General features: G+C 42.7%; 1 protein-coding gene across 1 annotated transcript in view; it reads left to right on the forward strand.

Annotated features, from left to right (window-relative positions):
- The first annotated feature begins 8855 nt into the window (after positions 1-8855).
- NFATC1 (nuclear factor of activated T cells 1) overlaps positions 8856-19887 on the forward strand; it is a 141364-nt gene continuing 130332 nt past the window's right edge. The window contains exon 1 of the mRNA XM_070942438.1: positions 8856-9017. Within this exon, the coding sequence (XP_070798539.1) occupies positions 8999-9017 (19 nt within the window). The 5' untranslated portion in view covers positions 8856-8998. The remainder of the gene's footprint in view (positions 9018-19887) is intronic.

The raw sequence follows: 19887 nt of genomic DNA on the forward strand, positions 1-19887 counted from the left end.
GAGCGAGCCATGATAAAAAGTGCAGGAATAACCATGAAGAAAATGGAATAGAGGTAATAACACACAAGGATAAAATGAATGCTTAAGCTGGTTCAGGCTCAAGTCCTATGGAAAACTGTGCTGAATTTAATTGGAAATAACAGTACTGTAGATTGTAGGGGAGAGCATTCATTCATGAAACAATATTAAAAAAAAATTAAGAAAATTTCTTGGGGTAGATTTTCTGGAGACTACTGAATTCGGTTCTTAAATCAATGAAAATAACTTTTTCATTTTCAAAAAGGTCAGATTAAACAGTACAGGTAGTCTTCAATTTACGGCAACTGAGCCCAAAATTTCTGTTGCTAAGGGCGACATTTGTTAAGTGAGCTTTGTCCCATTTTATGACCTTTCTGGCCACAACTGTTAAATGAATCGATGTAGTTGTTAAGTTAGTAACACGGTTGTTAAGTGAATCTTGCTTCCCCGTTGACTTTGCTTGTCAGAAGGTCGCAAAAGGGGATCACGTGACCTCAGGCCACAGCAAACCATCACAAATATGAGTCAGCTGCCAAGCATCTAAATTTTGACCACATCACCATGGGGATACTGTAATGGTCGTAAGTATGAAAAACAGTCATAAGTCACTTTTTTCAGCATTATAACTTTGAACAGTCACTAAACAAACTGTTGTAAGTTGAGGACTACCTGTGTTATTTTAAGAATGAACTGAAATGTTGGATTATTATTATTTGTTAAATTTATTTGCTGCCTATTTGTGGGGCCACTCTAGGCATCTTACAACAATAAAAAGGAAGAGATGAAAAGAGTATGAACAGAAAACCAGATAGCCCTCAATTTATAACCATTTGTCTTGTGATCATTACAACAGCACTGAAAAAGTGATTTATGACCATTTTTCACATGCACAAACGCTGCAGCCTTCCAATGGTTGCATGATCAAAATTGGGATGCTTGACAACTGGAATGTATTTACGACAGTTTGAGATGGTGATGATATGTGATCACCATCTGCAACCTCCTCAGCTGGCTTCCAAGAAGCCAAGTCAATGGGAAAGCCAGATTCAACTTAACAAACACATGATTTACTTAACAACTGCAGTGACTCACTTAACAAACTGGGGCAAAGAAGGTTGTAAAATGGGGCACAACTCACTTAACAACTGTCTTGCTTAGCAATGGAAATTATGGGTTGTGATCGTTAAGTTGAGGACTACCTGTAAAATAATATAGATTAGAACAATAAAATAAACAGTGAAATGATGAAAAAGATGAAACTGTGAAAGAGATTGCAAGCTGGCAACAAGTATGTCTGGGTCCTATATTGAAGATTCCTTCTGCAATGTTGAAGTCTAGCTAGACATTATGAAGAAGCTTATGTTCTACAAATGTTAGGGCCTCCAACAACTAAAAACAAAGAATGATACAAAAACACAAAACAGCAAAAACAACAACAACAAAAGAACAAACATGGCAGAGAAAACCAACCTAGACGAGAACAAAGAAAAAGAAGGGAAAGGGGTGTCAATCATCCTCACTAAACACCTTCAGGGCTCTTTGAAATACTAGTAGAGTGAAAGCTGTTCAAATCAAACCACATAATTACATCTAAGATGGACTATGGTAGCGCACTCAATAGGCCAGGGGTGTCAAACTCAGGGGTTATGGGCTGGGTGCATCATGTGCTGACTATGCCCACCTCCATTTTAGCGAAGGGGGAGAAAGTCGCAATACATCAAGATGTGACACCAGTTTGACACCCCTGCTATATCATACCAATGTCCCATTTCACCCTCTCTCTTCATCCCTTCCTGTCTATCATCTATCATCTATCTATAGTCAATCTTCTATCTATCATCTACCTATCATCATTTATCTCTTTCTGCCACACCCCAACAAGGCTTAAGTTGGCTTTAGCTGTATCAGTACTAGAATGGTATTTTTCACATATTCTGACATTCTCCAAGTGGTGCAGTCACACATTACTTTGTGTAATTGCACCAACAATGCAATTTCATACTAATTCAAAGGAATGGCCTTTCATTGCAGCAGCAGAGAATAGTGAATTGAAGACTTTCCAGAAACTCAGCTAATGGGTATAGCCACCACTATTATAGCTGCAGATACACAGGCCATTTAAAGTCCTCAGTGGCCCTTCTAATTAGCCTCTTCCCAAGTTCAGTCAGGGTTGTTGGCAAACACTAGTGTTCTGGGTGGGATAGACACCCCCCTCACTTCTGGAATGTTCTTCTAAGAAGCAAATAGTTGACTCCATTTCCAGCTGCTCTTCTGATAAATCAACTCTCAGGTTGGCTCTTGGCAGTTAGTTTAGAATTAAGTAATATACAATGAATACTATTATATTTTGCTTGAACAGTTGTAATTTAAATCAGTTTGCATGTAACTTTGTTGGTGTTATTTTACTCCATTGGTTTGAAAGGCAGTTATGAAATGGATTAAATAATATATAAATAAATTAAAGAATCCCCATTTTCTATGGTGATTCAAAGCTACTCCTTCGATATGCTGTCTAGTTTTACTCTCCATTTGCTCAACCGCTCATTGAAAAGCCTGGATGGGAATGAAAATGAAAAAAGGTGGGTAGCCCTAACAAATCTTCTGATCTTCACAAAGTGTTCCTGAAACCCAAAAATATAGACAGTGAATGGTTGTTTGAAAATAGTGGCTGCTTTATGAAACTACAGTTGAAGCATAGGAAGTGCCATAAACACTGCTTTAACCTATAATCTGATTTCTTTGGTTTGGGCTTAGTTCAATAAATGAAGTCAACCACTGTGGCTGGTAAAGCATAGTAGTATATTCAACAAATCTCATTTAAAACAAACCATGGGTTAACGCTGGTGTATTCCATCTTTGAGAAATGCCATAGCCATTCCTTTAAGGTTGCAATAAACTTTTTAGCTATCAGCAATGTAAAAAACATTCTGCTGAGACCAGATACCATTATCCTGTTGTGCAAGTTTTGTCACATACCTTGTCATTCTGGTCCAACAAGGCCCAGAGTCGCCTTGGGGTGAGTTGAGCGGCAATAATAATAATAATAATAATAATAATAATAATAATAATAATAATAATATTAATATTAATAATAATAATAGTAGTAGTAGTAGTAGTAGTAGTAGTGATAGTAGTAGTAGAAGTAGTAGAAGTTCTAAAATCTTATGATATTCCAAAAACTTCTGGGAGTCTGGGAGTACTACTTACTGAATTTTCTCCGTTCTTCCATAGCATGTGTTTTAATTACTAATACCCTTGCTTTCTTAATGTTATAGAAATGAGGTTTCGATGAGCAAAGTTCTGTTTTTAATTTCAGGTCATGTTCAGCGTTCAGCCTTTTCTCAGTTTGGATTTGAGAATGACAAATAATGAAAATCTATTTCCAGTAGGTTTTTATTCTACTGTAGCAAACATGAAAGGAGTATACAGATGTTCTGTACAGCAGAGATAACATCTAAAATACTTTAAAAAACAGTCCTTATTTACAAAAATCTCTAGTATTAGAATATGCGATAAGACTACTGCTCTGGTTGTTCCCAAGGAGCAAAACTGCAGAAACTGATGAAATCGATAAAAATATAGCTGCGGCTGGGGTTAGCCCTTCTCTCATGAATGTAGTTGAAGACCCAGGCCAAATTCTATGGAAGAAGTAGGTTTAAAAAAAATATCAAGGTGGCCATCACCATTCATTGACCCTTTTTTATATTGCTATATATAAAAAGAAAGTGGGGAACTGATCGCTTCTGTAGTCCCATTTTGACTGTTTTAACACAACCAAGTCAGGGACACCTTTATACAGGTAGTCCTCAACTTACAACAGTTCATTTAGTGACCGTTCAAAGTTACGGCAGAACTGAAAAAAGTGACATACAACCATTTTTTAAACTTATGACCCTTGCAGCATCCCCATGGTCACATGATTTATTTGGATGCTTGACAACTGACTCACATTTATGACTGTTGCTGGGGGGGGTGTCACGTGATCTCCTTTTGTGACCTGACAAGCCAAGTCAATGGGGAAACCAGATTCACTTAACAACTGTATTAACAATTTAAGAACTGCAGTGATTCACTTAACAACTGCGGCAAGAAAGGTTGCAAAATAGGGCAAAACTCACTTAACAAATTTCTCACTTAACAGTATCAATTTTGGCCTCAATTGTGGTCGTAACAATCTGTAAAATATGCAATGTTGTGGGTTTTTTTAAAAGTATTTTTGGAGCAAACCATTCCAGCATGGAATGGAATGGCTGTTCCAGCAAGAGAGGTCAACTGAAGAACACCTGGTAGCTGCTTACCTGGTCTGATCCTTACACAATGAGGGTGGGTCTCCTGAAAATGTCAAATTAAAGTAAGGCCAATTGTATCCGGAACAATGCCGTGTGGGATTTAGCAAGCCGATTCTGTAGGTAGGTGTGTGTGTGTGTCTCTGCTGTGTGTATGTGCTTTGGTCTGTGGTTCTTTGTTTTTAAGCGATTGCATGTCTGCTGGTACAAATCCTGGAGAGGCCTCTGTGTGTGTGTGTGTGTGTGTGTTATTTCAATTAAGGCTGCAGCCAGAAGTAGCTGGCATCTGGAAGCGAAGGGAGGGGGGAGATTTTCTCCCACCCACCCCCACCGACTTAAACAACAGCCTGACTAAAAATAGCCCTTGTTTTCTGTCCTGCCGCTCCTTGCAGCTCGGTTAGTCATCGGCGATCCCTAAAATAAAAGTTCGGTCCTGGTAGCCCGTGTAAACAAACTGGGGAGAAGGGGGGCGGGGGGGAGCAGAAGGGAGTCCCCTCAGCTTGGCGACGGCAGCCGCCAGCCGAGCCAGAGCCGGGGCCGGCGGGGTCCGGCGAGCAGGCAAGAACATCTGGCGGTGGGGCCAGCGGCGCGCCGCAGCGAGGCGGCCAAGGTTACTTGGCTGCAGTTCTTTGCGAACTCCCTCGGCCTTGGAGGCCGGCCACGGTCGCCCCGGCAACGGCATTAAACAGGAGGCAACAGACCGGGGATCCCGTCATTTCGGCGCAGAAGAAGGCAGCAAAGAAAGCATTCAGAGCAGACAGGAAAGGAGGGAGCCGCTTCTGGTCCCCGCGCCGCAACCCGGCCAAACCAAGAAACCGCGGCCCTCGCCCCCCGCGCCGCAACCCGGCCTTGGGGAGGCAGGGAGGGACGGACGGGGTGAAAGAGGACGGGGGCTTGCAGCTCCGGCCAACGGCCCAGCCGCATCTTGCCCACGCCAAGCGGGGCCTCCTGCTGGGGTGACCCGGCTGGCGTCGAGCTGGGCTTCTTCCTGCACCCTCGTGGGGGATGCGAGGGTCAATTCGTGTCCCCGTGGCGGATAGACGCCCGTTCCCAAAGATGCGGCCCTTTCCCACGAAAAAAGAAGCCAGGGCGCGCCTGGCAACTTAAAAGGCGCTCGGAGGAGGAGGAGGAGAAGGAGAAGGAGGGGTTTAGAAGGGGCAAAGGGTGAGAAGAGAGGGCGGGCGGGCGCGTGCTAGTGCAGCCTCATGTCAAAACAGAGGGTGGGGGGAATAGGGTGGGCTCAGTAGACAGGACGGCGTGCTCATTGCAAGCCATCTTCGTGGGATTTGCAACCCGAGGATCAAGGGCGGGTGCGCGCGCGCGCTTACACACAGGAGCGACCACCTCGGGGTTTCTGAACCCTGCATTTTTAGATGCGTGGAGCCCCTTCACACGAGCGGGTCGCCGTGGGATGGCCGCCAGTTCTCCGCATTTAACACCGTGAAGCGGTATATAAATCTAAGTGCTATTGCTATTGGTGTCTTCTGGCGGCGAATCAAAGAAAAAGGAGCGGTCCTCCATGAGATCTACCGCCTCGCTCCAGTCATGGTTTAATCATGGGGTGGCAAATGTAATAGCGAATAAATTTTTCATCCATCTCCGCATTTGTAATTCAAGAGCATCTTTTTTGCGGGCGGCTCAATTTTGTGTTGCCGAAACTGGAGAGGATGGCAATGGGGTGTGTGTGTTATGTGTAGTAAGTCCGGGTCCGCAGCTCTGGAGTGGTAAATGGTGGGAACTGTGCTGTCCTTGGCAGTGCAGGTGGCCAAGATTATGAATGCATAAGCGGCTATAATCGTTTCTGCACAGGAAAAGTACTGACGAGTGGTGTGATTCGGGTGTGTATTTCGATTGTGCAGCCCTTCCTCGCAGCCTGCAATATACGTTGTTTGAACGTCCGGACTTAACATCTGCTGACTAGTCGGTGTACACGGTCAACAACTCATATTCTCTATTGCAACTAAGTTAGATTGCTTTCCTCTTCTCTTTACAAATCGGCCTAATCAATGAAGTGCCATTTTACTGCTGGGGAGAGTCAAAGGCGGGTTCTCAGAAGTCTCCAACTGGTTCCTCTACCTGGGAAATGTAGAGGAACACTGCAGGCTGCAGTGTTGCAAACGGAACGGGAAGTTGGTTACTCCAAAAGTCACCAAAAACTAAACGGACAGCTAGCGTTGATCACTCCCCACTTACATTCTTGCTCACTTTTTACCCGATCCCCGCCTACCCACAATGAAACCTTTTCACACTTCCCCGAAGCCCGAGCCTAAGAATTTGGAAAGGGTGAAGTCATTTCAACAGGCACACGCTGGGAGAAGCTGCCTAAGAAGCAGGGGAAAAGGAAACGGCTGGAAGACAGAAATACTGCCATTGGTAGTGGATCGCAAGAGGGATTCCCTACCCCACCGCCAGGAAAGTGCATGGAAAGCTCACAGAAGTACAATTTCCAGCAACTCTCGCCAAGACTTTCTACAGCTGCCACAAAATCAGGGCCACAGTTAAACTCGGGGACTTTAAGCGATTTGGAAATAAGCTAGAGATGGAACTATTCGTTTTTATGGCACGCGTTTAGTACTGTAGTTGTACTGCTGCCCAGTGTGCTCTGCACAGAACCTAATGGCGATGATGCCTACTGTAGTTGGCCTTAACCACAGTTACCCATAGTTAATGCCCATGTAACTATTAGTAGCAAAGAATCCGGAATGTTTGATGCAGTGGAGACTAGGGCACTCGGTTCACAAGTGGCACAGATGAATACATCTCATAACACAGAGCAAGCTTTTGCATTTCAAAGAAACTTATTCCAAGGAACCGCAAGAGGACCCCTTTTTTAATTAGTTCCTTCGAAGCTGCACGCGCGGAGAAAAGTACGGGCGCTCGCCTTCCTCCTCTTCTCAACTGCAGGGGCGCTAAACTTGGCACAACAGCGGGCGCACGTGGCTGCCACGGTGTGGATCCGTCGCAAGTTCAGCGCCGTGGCTAAAACTTTCTCTGTCCGCCGGAATTTTTGGCAAAGAAACGTCGCCCCCGCTACGATTTCTATTCCGTTCGGTCAACTGTGCAAAACCGATGCCCGAGATGGCATCTTTTTTTTCCGCAGAGCAGAAGGATCCGAAAATCTGACTTCCCTTTTCGTTGCTTTGGCTTCGCCGCCTTTTTCCTCCCCCAAGAAAGAAGAAGGAGCTTCTGTTTGGAACTCCAAGAATGGTGGAATTAATTTGTTTCACCGCCCAGTTCTTTCTTTGCCAACCGGAAAGGAGTTGTGATCTTCCTTTTGGCAATTGGGAAAGGAAAAAAAGAAAAAAAGCTCGGTGATACAGTAGATAGCGCCTGCCTTGGGAGACACGCTAAACAGAAAATGGGGAGTGGAGAGCGCCACTAACGGCGACTGCAGCCTCTGCTGTCCATTTCATCGGGGGTGGGGGTGGACAACACCTTTACAGCGGGAGGAGCTGCAAGTTTAAAACTCGATCTACCCGCACTGCTTCGGAAAGCCGCTCAACGCTGTTGGCAGATTTACAGAATAAGAAGAATGTCAATGCAACTAATGGGTTGGGACCCTTCCCGGTTTCTCAGTACTTGCACAGAAACGGGTCTTTCCTTGCTGTTGCTTGCCAATCGGCGCTCTTTTCCAAATTTCTAGAGAAGTCGACTTTTTTTAAAAGTCTCCACGATTTCAGCACACATAGGCTCCCAAACCCTTCTTCCATCCCTCCCGTAGTTACTGCAGGATTACTGAAACTAAGGGAGTTCCCCATCCCCCCTGCTCACGTCATCCTCAGCCTCCCCCCCTTTGCGGCTCCTAAAGACTCTCGAAAAGTCAATGGGCTGCTTAGGGTTGGGGGGGGGTTATATGGGCTCCTCTCTCGGCCTCCCCGCTCGGCTTCCCAGCTCCCCTCACCTCCCTACCGTCGTTCGGCTCCTTTGCAAAGGCAGCCAAGAGTCGCTCGAGGGAGCTGTGACATCACGGGGCTCTGGGCGGGGAGAGGGGCTGGGAGGGGGAAGGAGGGAGGGGGGGTGTTTTCCAGCTTTAAAAAGGCAACCAGCGCCGGGCTGCCCTGCGTCAGAGAAAGCCCGAACGAGATTCTGCAAACTTCCCTGAGCAAATTAAAAGCCCCGGTGTCGAATTAAGGCGGCCGAAGAGAGGGAGCGAGGCGCGCGCTCAGACTTGAAAACTTCCTCGAGTCGGCAGGCGGGTGGGCGGGCGCGCGCTCTCTTCCCTTCTCCCGGGAGCCGGAGCCCTCGCGCGCTCGCCTTGCAATCCCTCCCTCGCGCGCCGCCTCTCTTTCTCCTTCCGCCCCCCCCCAGGCCCGCTTCGGGACGCCTCCCGGAGGGGGGCCGCTGCCTCAGAGCCCAGCGCCTCTTTAAAACTTCATTCCGAAAAAGTCCTCCAATAAGCAACAGCCGCCGCCTGGCCTTTCCAAGCCTGCGGTTGACGGGGCAGTGCCAACCTCAACTCTGCCCTTTCTGCCGTCCTGAGAGACGCCGGGTGGCATAAGCGGGACGTTGGACCGAGAGAGAGAGAGAGAGAGAGAGACCACCTCTACCTCTTCTGCCTTCCCCCGCCTTCGCCTTGGGCGAAAGCGGATGCCCGGCGGTGATCCTGTTAACTCCGAGCCGCTTCGTGCCTCCAGAGCCAGCCGACGGAGTGAAAGAGAAACTCGGGCTCTGCTTCCAGCCGCAGCGCACGCAGAATGAAATCGGCCGAGGAAGGTAAAAAAAAAAAAAAAAAAAAAAAAAAGTCGCGCTCAGCCTGCGCTGCTTGGCTCCCTCCGGCCGGCCGGTTTCCCTCTTCTTTTGCCTCCTTCTTCTTTTGACGGGCGTTTGCTTGCCTCGCTTCTGAGCGCAGGCTGAGGAGAGCCGCACCGGGGGAGGGGAGGGGAAACCCGGGAGGGACTGGCCGGCCGGGTCGTGGCGCTGACGGCCGAGCTGGGGAGGAGGAAAGCGGTGCCCCCCCCGGGTGTTTCCCCAAAGCCGCCCGGAGGTTCGCCTGCTGCGACGTCTTGCCAATAGGTGTCTCCTCCTCCCCGCGCCTTTTGGCGAGTCCCTCGCTGAGGAGAGACTTGGTCTCCCGTGCATTTTGGGGCGGTGGTGGGACGGTAGTGGTACCTCGGGGTCCTTTAGGGTGGGCGAAATTGCCCTCGGCTGGGTGAGGCGCGGGTAGGTGGCTCGGATGCGCGACCGAAACCGGGGGAAACCCGTCGGAAAGCAGAGCGGCAGCCTTGGGAAACCAAAGGAATCTCAGGGAGCCAGTGGGAGTTTTCGGTGTGCAGCTGTCGGGCTGCCCAGGTCCTCGTACGTGTCAATGCCTCACAGAGTTACTAACAGTGTGCAGAATTCATTCCAGCCCATCCAATTACTTGTAACCACTAAATGCTAACATTCTATAGCGCAGGCTGGGTTATGATGAAATGCCTTTTTAAAAAAAAAGCTTTGATAGAGCACACCCTATAATTTAAACCACTTGTAAGGTTTACCCAAAAAAAAAGTTCTCTCTTAGAGTCAAGGAACAGTCGGAAACCTCAAAAATGGCACTGGTGCCACCCACCTTTCATACTGTCTGCTTTATTGGTTGGGTTGTCTTAAAAAATCCGTTTTGTTTACTAACAGGTGTTTCAGCTATTCCGACTGTAAAGCCTACTTTTCTGGTGTGACAGCTTAGGTCCTTATGAAAAGGGTTTTTATTATTATCATTAGCAGTTGCACAGAAGCAAAGGGAATGCCTCTTGCTAGGTTTTATTGAAGCAATTCAGATGTAAGTGGTTTGGAAACAAAAGCATTTCTGTCTATAAACAAGATAGATTGGAATAACTGGATTTAAGCAGATGGGCAGCCCAATCATATTTATCCTGACAACACTGCACGCATGCTATAACATTAATACTATCTCTTTGGAGAATCAGTTTTTATTAGAATTTTGAATTCAATAGAAGTATAAAAATTGAAGAAAAACAAAAAGAGAAGACAGGAAAAAAGAAAAAAAGGAAATTAAAATTATGACTTCTGCTCATTTTTCTATCAAGTAGTGTCATTTCATATCACCTTGATTTGCTGAGCACAGCTATCCTTTCATACCATAAGTTGAAGAATTCAGTTTCCCTTCCTGTAGTACTGAAAGTGTATAATAAACATTAAATAACAACATTCTTGCATAGAAAGATAAGCAAAACCAGAATGCTTTACTCCATTACGAGAATTAGTACTAGTTACTGAGACATATGAAGAAGTTTTGATGTCCATCTACTCAAAAGCTTTGTGTTGCTTACAAAAAGTACAGTGTGTGGAATGAGAACAGGCCTGAGGTCACATCCATCTTTTCTAATGATCTTAAGGGGTATAGAAAAGCCATATCTTCATTGTTCAGAGAAGACTTATATTTGGAAAAAATAAATGCTTTGAGTGGCCTCTGGATGAGAAAATGGATTATAGATTACATAAATATAAGTTAATTTAGAAATTACTTAAAACATCCATGTGCTCACTGTACAAAGTCATGAAATCCCTTCCTTGTGGATTTCCCAGATAAAACATTGTACTCCAGACATTGCTAAGAAGGCAAGCCAAAATTCCAGAAATAATGTGATCCTATGCATATTTAGTACGGAGAACTTTTGAACCCATTTGAAGTCACTCCTGAAATGTTGAGGTTTTTTTTAAAGCTTGACATGGTAGTATCCCATGTGACTTGAGCATGTTGTGTGCATGAAGGACCCTCATACCAGGGCTTCTGTTCAGACAGATTAAAGTCCCTTCAAATGTCTTCACAGCCCAAAACTTACTTTAAAAGATTTCTTGTGGAGAAAGGCAGATACTATCCAGAAGATGGAGATGCAGTCCTGGCTAAAATCCAAGATAACATGTTGGGTTCCATTGCTAGTCTGTTTGATCAAAGTGTCAGATAGGCAGCATTACAGGTACTCTGTTTTTGCACCAGTATTTTTACTATCTGGATTGTTTCCTCCATAATTAGATTTATTTATGCAGAAGCCCACTGTTATCTACCATGTTTGATTACCAATTGTGCTCTGAATCAGAAAATGTTCAAAGGCCTCCTTTTGAACTAATTCATGCCTTTATGCACTCGGTTGCAGAACATTCTTGTTGCTATCTGTCTTTTTGGGGCTGGATAAACAGCCTGGTCTGACTTCAGCCACTGCCAATCTTGATGGCTGTGGACATTGGTGTCTGCCAATCTTAACTGAAAACATCAAGGAACTTAAGCAAAATGAGGCACTTCCTCAAAAGGAGAACTCAAACCTGAAGGTCCAGCGCAATGTGGACCTCTGGGAGAAACAGCAGATATTTAGCTACTAAAGTCCATGTGGTTCAGAGACATTTGTGGATGAAGATGTGTGGATAAGCCTAAATTCTTGGAAACAACAAGGTTTTCTGTCATATTTTGGGTTGATAATAGAAACTAAAGCAGAAGTTAATAAGGCTACCCTATTTTTCTTTAGAGAAGGCTCGTGCCATTTTTAGGCTTTTTAAAAAGATATCTTAAAGAATTTTACAGGCCCATGTAGCTCTTTTATTCTTTCTTGCTCACAAACATGCACTTAGATCAGAAGATTGCAATTAAAATATTTCTGCTTTGATTTTATTTAACTTGGGCCTGATCCCATCTGATGAAATTGCCACTTCTGAGTGGCTTCCATACGCTTCTGTGTGGCTTCCATGGGTCAGTCCACTCTGTGTAACCAGCTACCTGCTGTTACATGAGAAGCCTTTCTTAGAAGCCACATATTCCAAGATCAGGTCTTTTCTGCTGCTACAATCTAGTCTTATGCTACTATGTGGTTCAGCATTGACTGATTTCTTTTAGCTACCACATTAGAATTTTTTAGATTGCCCAGACTTTTAGATATGCTTATTTGTGGGATTCCTGTTTCATTTAGTTAATCATTGGCATATTTTGACATTTTCTGGAGTTTTTAAATTACCTATTGTTTTATCTGTTTCATTATATTTTATGATAGCCGTTATGTATCTGGATTCAAAATTGGAACATAGGTCTGAAAATGTCATTAATTGATTTACTACTATGTGCAGCTAGAAATTAATGTTTCTTCTTTAGAGTTGATATAGAAAATTGTCAGAAGATAAAGACAGACTGAGAAAATTTTCACCTTGACTCTGGGAGGTTTGCAGTGTTGAAATGTGGGACGTGCTAAGGCAAATCTCAAAAAGGACCAGCAGAAAGAGAGGGGGACTGCATATACTGTCAGTTAACGACTTTTTAACAAGCTAAACAGTTGTGTTTAATATGCATTATATGTTTTTGACATTCCGTGGACAGTTTTCATTGTGGAAGATCATAGTAGCAGAAAGAATGCTACTATAATTAAGCCTTACTAAGGTTCTGAACTTGAGAGAAAATTAAAAACAGATAAAAGTACAACATTACACATATGCTTGAAATGATTTATGGTTTACGTGTAATAGGCACCACATTTCCAGTTGTTTAGTGGACTTTTTAACCACTGGTTTATCTTCCTAAACTTTAAAGCAAGCAATCCAATGAATTATCTATTATGGAAAAGCACAAATGAGCCCAAAGCAGTTCTGAGCAACTTTGATGAACTGTGGGAGACGTGCAGTTTCCAGACTCAGGAAGAATCAACTGGTGCCAGAGGACTATTAGCAGGATATATTGATGGTAAAGTTCTATTTTGGTTTGTAAGTCATAAGAATGTGTTCCATAAAGATAGTTCTCAAATGAATATATAAACCTGTGCAACAGAACAGATAGCAAGATCACCATTTGCTTTGCACTGTAATACCATAATTGTAACATTTTGTCATTAGCCATACAGGCTAAGCTTGATGGGAATTCTCCAAACCTCCTGGAGGACATCAAGTTGTCTGTGTGGTCTGAACTGTATTCTCTCTTGCATAAAAAAAATGGTTGGTCAATAAGCCATATTCCTCTTCAGAACTTCCTGTACCTTAGGTAGGTGAACTACTTGTACTATGTTTCCACTTTGATAAACATATCATTTTGATAATATTGTAATAATAATGTGGATAATAATAATAACTGACAGCAAATGCCACCTTTGCAAAGAAGCTGAAGAAACAGTGGACCATTTAGTTAGCAAGAAGATCACACGGACTGATTACAAACAGTGGCATAACAAAGTGGCAACAATGGTGTATTGGAATATCTGCAAGAAATGCCATTTGCCTGCAAGCAAGAACCTATGGGGCCATAAAATAGACAAAGTAATAGAAAATGAAGACACTTAAGTGCTTTGGGACTTTAGAATTCAAACAGACAAGCACCTGTCACATAACACTCCAATTTAGCAATTGTTGTTAAGTAATACAAAAAGATTTAGATAGTGGAGGTGGCAGTACCTGGAGATAGCAGAATAGAAGAGAAAGAATGGGGGGTGGGGGGTAGAAACACAAAATGCAAAGACCTGCAAATGGAAGTAGAATGACTGTAGCAAAAGAAAGCAAAGACAGTACCAATAGTGTAGGCACCTTGGGTGCAATCCCAAAACATATGAGCGCTACTTGAATACCATCGGCATTGACAAAATTACTGTCAGTTGCAAAGGACAACATTACTTGGAATAGTTTACATCCTGTGACAATACCTTTAACACCATCAAATAACATCTGCCTATCCCAGGTCCTTGGGAAGAACTCAATAGGTAGATAACAATGCCAAATCCAGTATAAACATCTGGCTGACTGTAACCATAATAAGACGTGAATAGCAAAGTACAAATATAATTTAAAAGTTTGACAGAAGATAGATAGATAGATGATAGATAGATAGATAGATAGATAGATAGATAGATAGATAGATAGATATGCTAATTAACAATATCACCGAACCTGAGATTGCCTTTGTAGAATCTGTGGCCTTTCCCAAATGGGCTTCAGAAACAAAAGAAAAAGAAAGTAAAGTTCATTGATGCAGAATGTTAATAGCTGGTAAATATTCCTAGCTAAAATCTGTCCATAAAATTTCTGAGCATGAGGGGGTTAAGGTTTTATAGTATTTGCAGAAAGTCCTCCATCCAGCTTTCTACACCCTCAGCATTTTGAGAAAGTTTGCCAGGTTTGTTTTTACATTGAGTATTGATGACATACTAAAAATATTCTGTAGAACCTTAGACTAATAAGATGGCTGGTGACTAAGGTACCACCAGATTTTAACTTATGCACCAGAGACAAATTCCTTGGGCATCCAATCATACATGGCCAATAAACCTCTTCCCTTCCCTTCCCTTCTTCCCTTCCCTACCCTACCCTACCCTACCTTACCCTACCCTGAAATGTCTTAAAATTATCAATTACCTTTTTGGCTTCATACCCATTACTAGAATTTTCCAGTTGATACATATTTCTTTGGTCAGATATTCCTATCCCACTTTTTTATCCAAGAACTGAAGGCAACTTGCATGTGGATCTTCCTTTATTTTATGCCCATAACAAATATGAAGGTGGTTGAATTTAACTTTGGTCCTAGTCCAATAGTAACTCACTACGCTGGCTCAATTTCCCTCAAAAAAGCAACATGTGAATCACCAGTCTGATTCATTTACATCTGATCAGGCTATTCCCAGGTGTCCAATCAAGAGCTTATGAGCATACTGGATTTTTCCCCCAGTGTGTTTTGGAATGCAGAACTTTATATGTATGCATGTGAGCAAGAGCCGGCTAAAATATATCTATTAAAATATTAGGCAAATACGTCTGTCAACATCACACATGCAACATCTCATTTCTCAGCACCTTTTTCCTTCAGGACATACACACACACCACTTCCAGTAATCAATATAGTACTGTTCCATTTTATGTTAATTTTCAACCATTGTATCATTGGTATTTTACTACCAGTTCCCATTCACAGGAAATGAACTAAGCAACACTTCACAATTTTTCTATATTCACTGATCTCAAAACACTTCCAGCTTTGAGGCCCAGTTCTCAATTGGTGTTCTATGGCACATTGTTTCTTTCCTCCATGGATACATTCACTAAGAATAAATTCCAAAGTCAAAATTTCATTTTTTTTCCCTTATCCTATAGAAGATGGTCTCCAAGCCACAAGAAATTTAGTAAAACTATTGTCTCTAATCAAAGCAGTCAGTTTTGCCATCTCAGCTATCTCCTTCACTTTCAAAACCTATTCTTCCATTGTGGGTATATGTTCCTCTTTCCATCTTTGTGCATAGAATATCCTTGCAGCTAATGTCATTTATAAAAACAAAAGTCCCATATTTTCTTTCCACTTTTTTATCCACCATCCCTAAAAGAAAAGCTTCAAGTATCAATTTTACATCCATTTTCAAAATTGGATACATATCTGATTCCAAAAATTCTTAGGCCTCATTACGTATTCACCAAAGATAAAAAGTACCTTTGGATTAATTTACACCACTCTTCAGTGGAACTTCCAGGATGGATTGTAAATGAACAAACAAACAAAAACCAACTCCAAGATAAATTATACAGTGTTGCTAGTACGTTACTAAACGTGGGATAATAAATAACTCTTGCTCAATACCAAAAGGATTAAACAATGTGGCACCAGACATCTTTCTCTTAGGAAGCATTCTAGAAATAAACATCACACGTTCTACATAGGTAGTCCCTGACTTACAACTATTTGTTTAGTGAGTGTTCAGAATTATAACAGCACTGAAAAAAATTACTTATGACCATTTTTCACACTTATGATCATTGCAACACCCCCATGATCACATGATCAAAATTCAGACAGTTGGCAAGTGGCTCATTTATGAGTTGCAGTGTCACGAGGTCATGTGATCACTTCTTGCAACCTCCTGACAAACAAGTCAATGGGGAAGCCGCAATCACTTGACAGTCGTGTTACTGACTTAAACAACTGCAGCAATTCACTTAACGGCTGTGACAATAAAGATCGTAAAATGGAGCAAAATTCACTAACATCTGTCTTGCTCAGCAACAGAAATTTTGGGCTCAATTGTGGTTGTGAGTCGCTCAGTTTACTTTGGATTCTAGAAGCACAGATTAGCTCAACGAAGATTACTTCAATCAATGGTGGGCAAGTTGAAATAGGAATACTGTAGAACTTCCTGCTGTTTTTCTAAACTTTCTGGAAGGGGTTCACATTCTGTGCTAAGAGGGGGAAAATTATTTAAATGCATGAATTACAATTATGCCAATTAATTAAATAGAAATTTAATTACATTTAAATAAAGTTTAATTTATTAATCCTTCCTACTTGTTTCCATCTTGCTGCACACTTTTTAATGTTCTTAAAAAATATTCCTATCCCAATTCCACATTGCTTTAAAGATAGACATTGCATGCATGTACTGATCAAAAGCTGGGGTAGTTCTTTTAGTACTGATGACTACAGCAGTAATTTTTGGGGTTATTGCTACAGATAGCCAAGTTCCTCTTAGTGTCTATAAACTGGAGACTGCATATTTCCTCATAGAAATCTGATCATTATAGTCTCACTTGGATTATTCTTTCTGGCATATTGTGCCTATTTATTTTATTTATTTATTTATTATTTATTTATTTATTAAATTTATATACCGCCCTACTCCTGAAGGACTCAGGGCAGTGAACAGCCAAAAGATAAAATACACATAGTACAAACGTTAAAAAACCATTTAAAATACATTAAATACTTTGGCCCAAAACAAATTTAAAACACCCCAATTTATAAGACAAATTTAAAAAGCATTTTAAAAGGGAAGTTAGGCCAGGCCAGCCTGCTGGAATAAGAATGTTTTGAGGGCACGGCGGAAAGTGCACAGATCCGGGATCCTCCGTATCTCCAGGGGGAGCTCGTTCCAGATGGCAGGTGCCATCTGGAACGCTCTCTGGAAGGCTCTCCCCCTGGGGGCCGCCAGTCAACACTGTTTGACTGACGGCACCCTGAGAAGCTCCTCTCTATGGGAGCATACTGGTCGGTGAGAGGCTACTGGTGGCAGAAGGCAGTCTCGTAGATACCCCGGTCCTAAGCCATGGAGCGCTCTAAAGGTGGTAATCAAAACCTTGAAGCGCACCCAGAAGACCACCAGGAGCCAGTGCAGCTCGCGCAGGAGGGGAGTCACATGGGAGCGCCCTGTCGCTCCCATAACCACCCGCACAGCCGCATTCTGGACCAGCTGGAGCCTTCGGGTGCTCCTCAAGGGGAGCCCCATGTAGAGAGCATTGCAGTAGTCCAGGCAGGAAGTGATGAGGGCATGAGTGACCGTACTTAACGAGTCCCGATCCAGCAACTGGCGAATCAGGCGAACCTGATAAAAAGTCCTCCCGGCCACAGCTGTCAAGTGCTCTTCTAAAGACAGCCTAGAGAACCATATCATGGTATACCAAATTATTTTACCACAATGAGACAAGAACTATTGAGGTTGGGGCAAATTTTACTTGTTTATTAAAATCTGGTTGCGTGTCACCATCTATCCTTCATTCTAGTTTTTACTATCATATCATTTATGCTTAAGTGATTTATGAATTAGGTCTATCCATGTCCAGTGTTGAGTTTCAAAAAATGTTCTTTAGTAATCCTGTTGATTCATCCAAACAGATTATAAATAAGTAGTTTTATTAAGTATTGTAGTCTGCTTCCATTATTTGGGGAAAATCTTCCATTAATGTTCACATAGGGCTTTTCAGTCTGCAATCTAGAGCTCATGGCTGTGACTGACATTAAATTAATATATAGTGGACAACTTTTGGCTTCAACAGTTTTTGTATACCTTACTTCTAAATGGATTGTGCAATTATCTTGCTTTTTATATGTGTGTATTTCACTTAAGGGACCAGAAAGATGAATTAATAGAAATAGCAATTCCTTACCTAGACCTGTTGTATGGATTCATTTCACTAGTGGGTTTCAATTTCGGCCGCTACCAGTTTGCTTGTGGGTGTGCACATGCACAATGCTTCTGCGCATGTGCAGAGACAGCTGGGCGAAGCCTCCCGCCATTGCCGCTACTGGTTCTCCCGATCCAGGGCAAACTGGTAGCAACCCACCACTGGTTCATTTGTAAACATTTTTATCAACTCAAAAATATGAGACCAGAAATAGGCAATCCACAATCCCAAATATTGAAAATATTTTCAACCTGAGTTCTTTCTTGAATCTTTTGCTCTTGTTAGCACCATAGCTATGATGAATCTTGATGAACCCATAAAGCTTCCTGGGTTCTTTTGCAAGAAAGCAGATTATTTTCAAGTTCAACTGCTTCTCCAACCATGAATAAAATTGTACACTGGTGGTGGAAACTCTGTCTTATTCCAGGGATCCTCAGATTTCCCACTTCTGGAGTGAAGTCACCATCTTTTGTCCATAATTTTTGGTTGCCTTAAAGCAGTGATGGTGAACTTATGGCATGTGTGCCGGAAGTGGCACGTAGAGCCATCTCTCTGGGCATGCCAGCTGTCTTCCATTGCTCTTATGGGTTCCGGTGTACACATGCGTGCCGGCCAGCTGGTCTTCACGCACGCAGGAGCACTAGAAACCAGAAGAGCAGCTCCCTGGCGCGCATGTGGGCACCGGGAAGCTGAGCTTCTGGTTTCTGGCACATGCATGCTCACCAGAAACCAGAAGACCAGATGACCGGCGCACATGTGCATGCCTGAAACTGGAAACTCAGCTTCCTGGCGTGTATGTGCATGCCGGGGAACTGTTCTTCCACTTTCTTGCTCTCCGTGCGCGCCGGGGAGCTGTTCTTCTGGTTTCTGGCGCTCTCCTGCACATGCCAACACTGCCTTAAAATATGGCATTGGCTTCATTTCAAAACCAGGGCAGAATAGTGGAACACTGACTACAGAACACCATTTTTATGCTCTCTCATTGGCCAGCTAGAGGCAGCACTGATCTACTCATGAGAAGCAATCACGAGGTACTTCGTAGGAGAATGAGGAAGATGCTGGATATGTATAGATATAAATAAATATATTTGTCAAAAAGATAGGACAGATCTGCTGTTAAGAGTAATGGAAGGCATTGTGATAAGAGCCAGCATTTACCAAAATATTCATGTTTATATTTGTATTCATTATTTATATTCTTATAATATTAAATTACTAGATGGGAAACCAGGAAGAGCTGTTTGATGGAGTAGGATAACTATTGCAGAAAATGTGTAAGGCAGTATATCATTTTCTAAATGGAAATTGGGAGGAGAATGAGAATAATGGCTTTCATGGAAAAATGATATTTTCCTGATGATGGACTTTTCAGGTCTCAGACTGGAAATGGGATTCCCATAGTCTACAGAGGAATACCATTTCCATCATTAAAAACATTTCTTTGAAATATAGCCTTAGTGATCTGGGAGCCCCACAGTCCTAGCTTCTGAAATGGTGAGGTCATTTGCACGTGGCAGACTTTAAAACTATTTTGGCAAACACAAAAGCATTATGTCTCCCAACACAGAATTAAAATCTTGTCTCTGTTACAAACTTTATTTTTAATTAGCATCAAAACACTGAAATGACTGCTTCTAGTTAAAAACACATGTAAATACATCCCAAAATCATTTACTAAGCCCTGTTCTACTAGACAACTTAGTTTTTGTGGAACAAGTTAAAAATAAATGTATACTGTTACAC

The sequence above is a fragment of the Pituophis catenifer genome, unplaced genomic scaffold (genome assembly GCF_029215685.1).
Source record: "Pituophis catenifer annectens isolate HBS135680 unplaced genomic scaffold, rPitCat1.0.hap2 SCAF_3, whole genome shotgun sequence".
NCBI classification, from domain to species: domain Eukaryota; kingdom Metazoa; phylum Chordata; class Lepidosauria; order Squamata; family Colubridae; genus Pituophis; species Pituophis catenifer.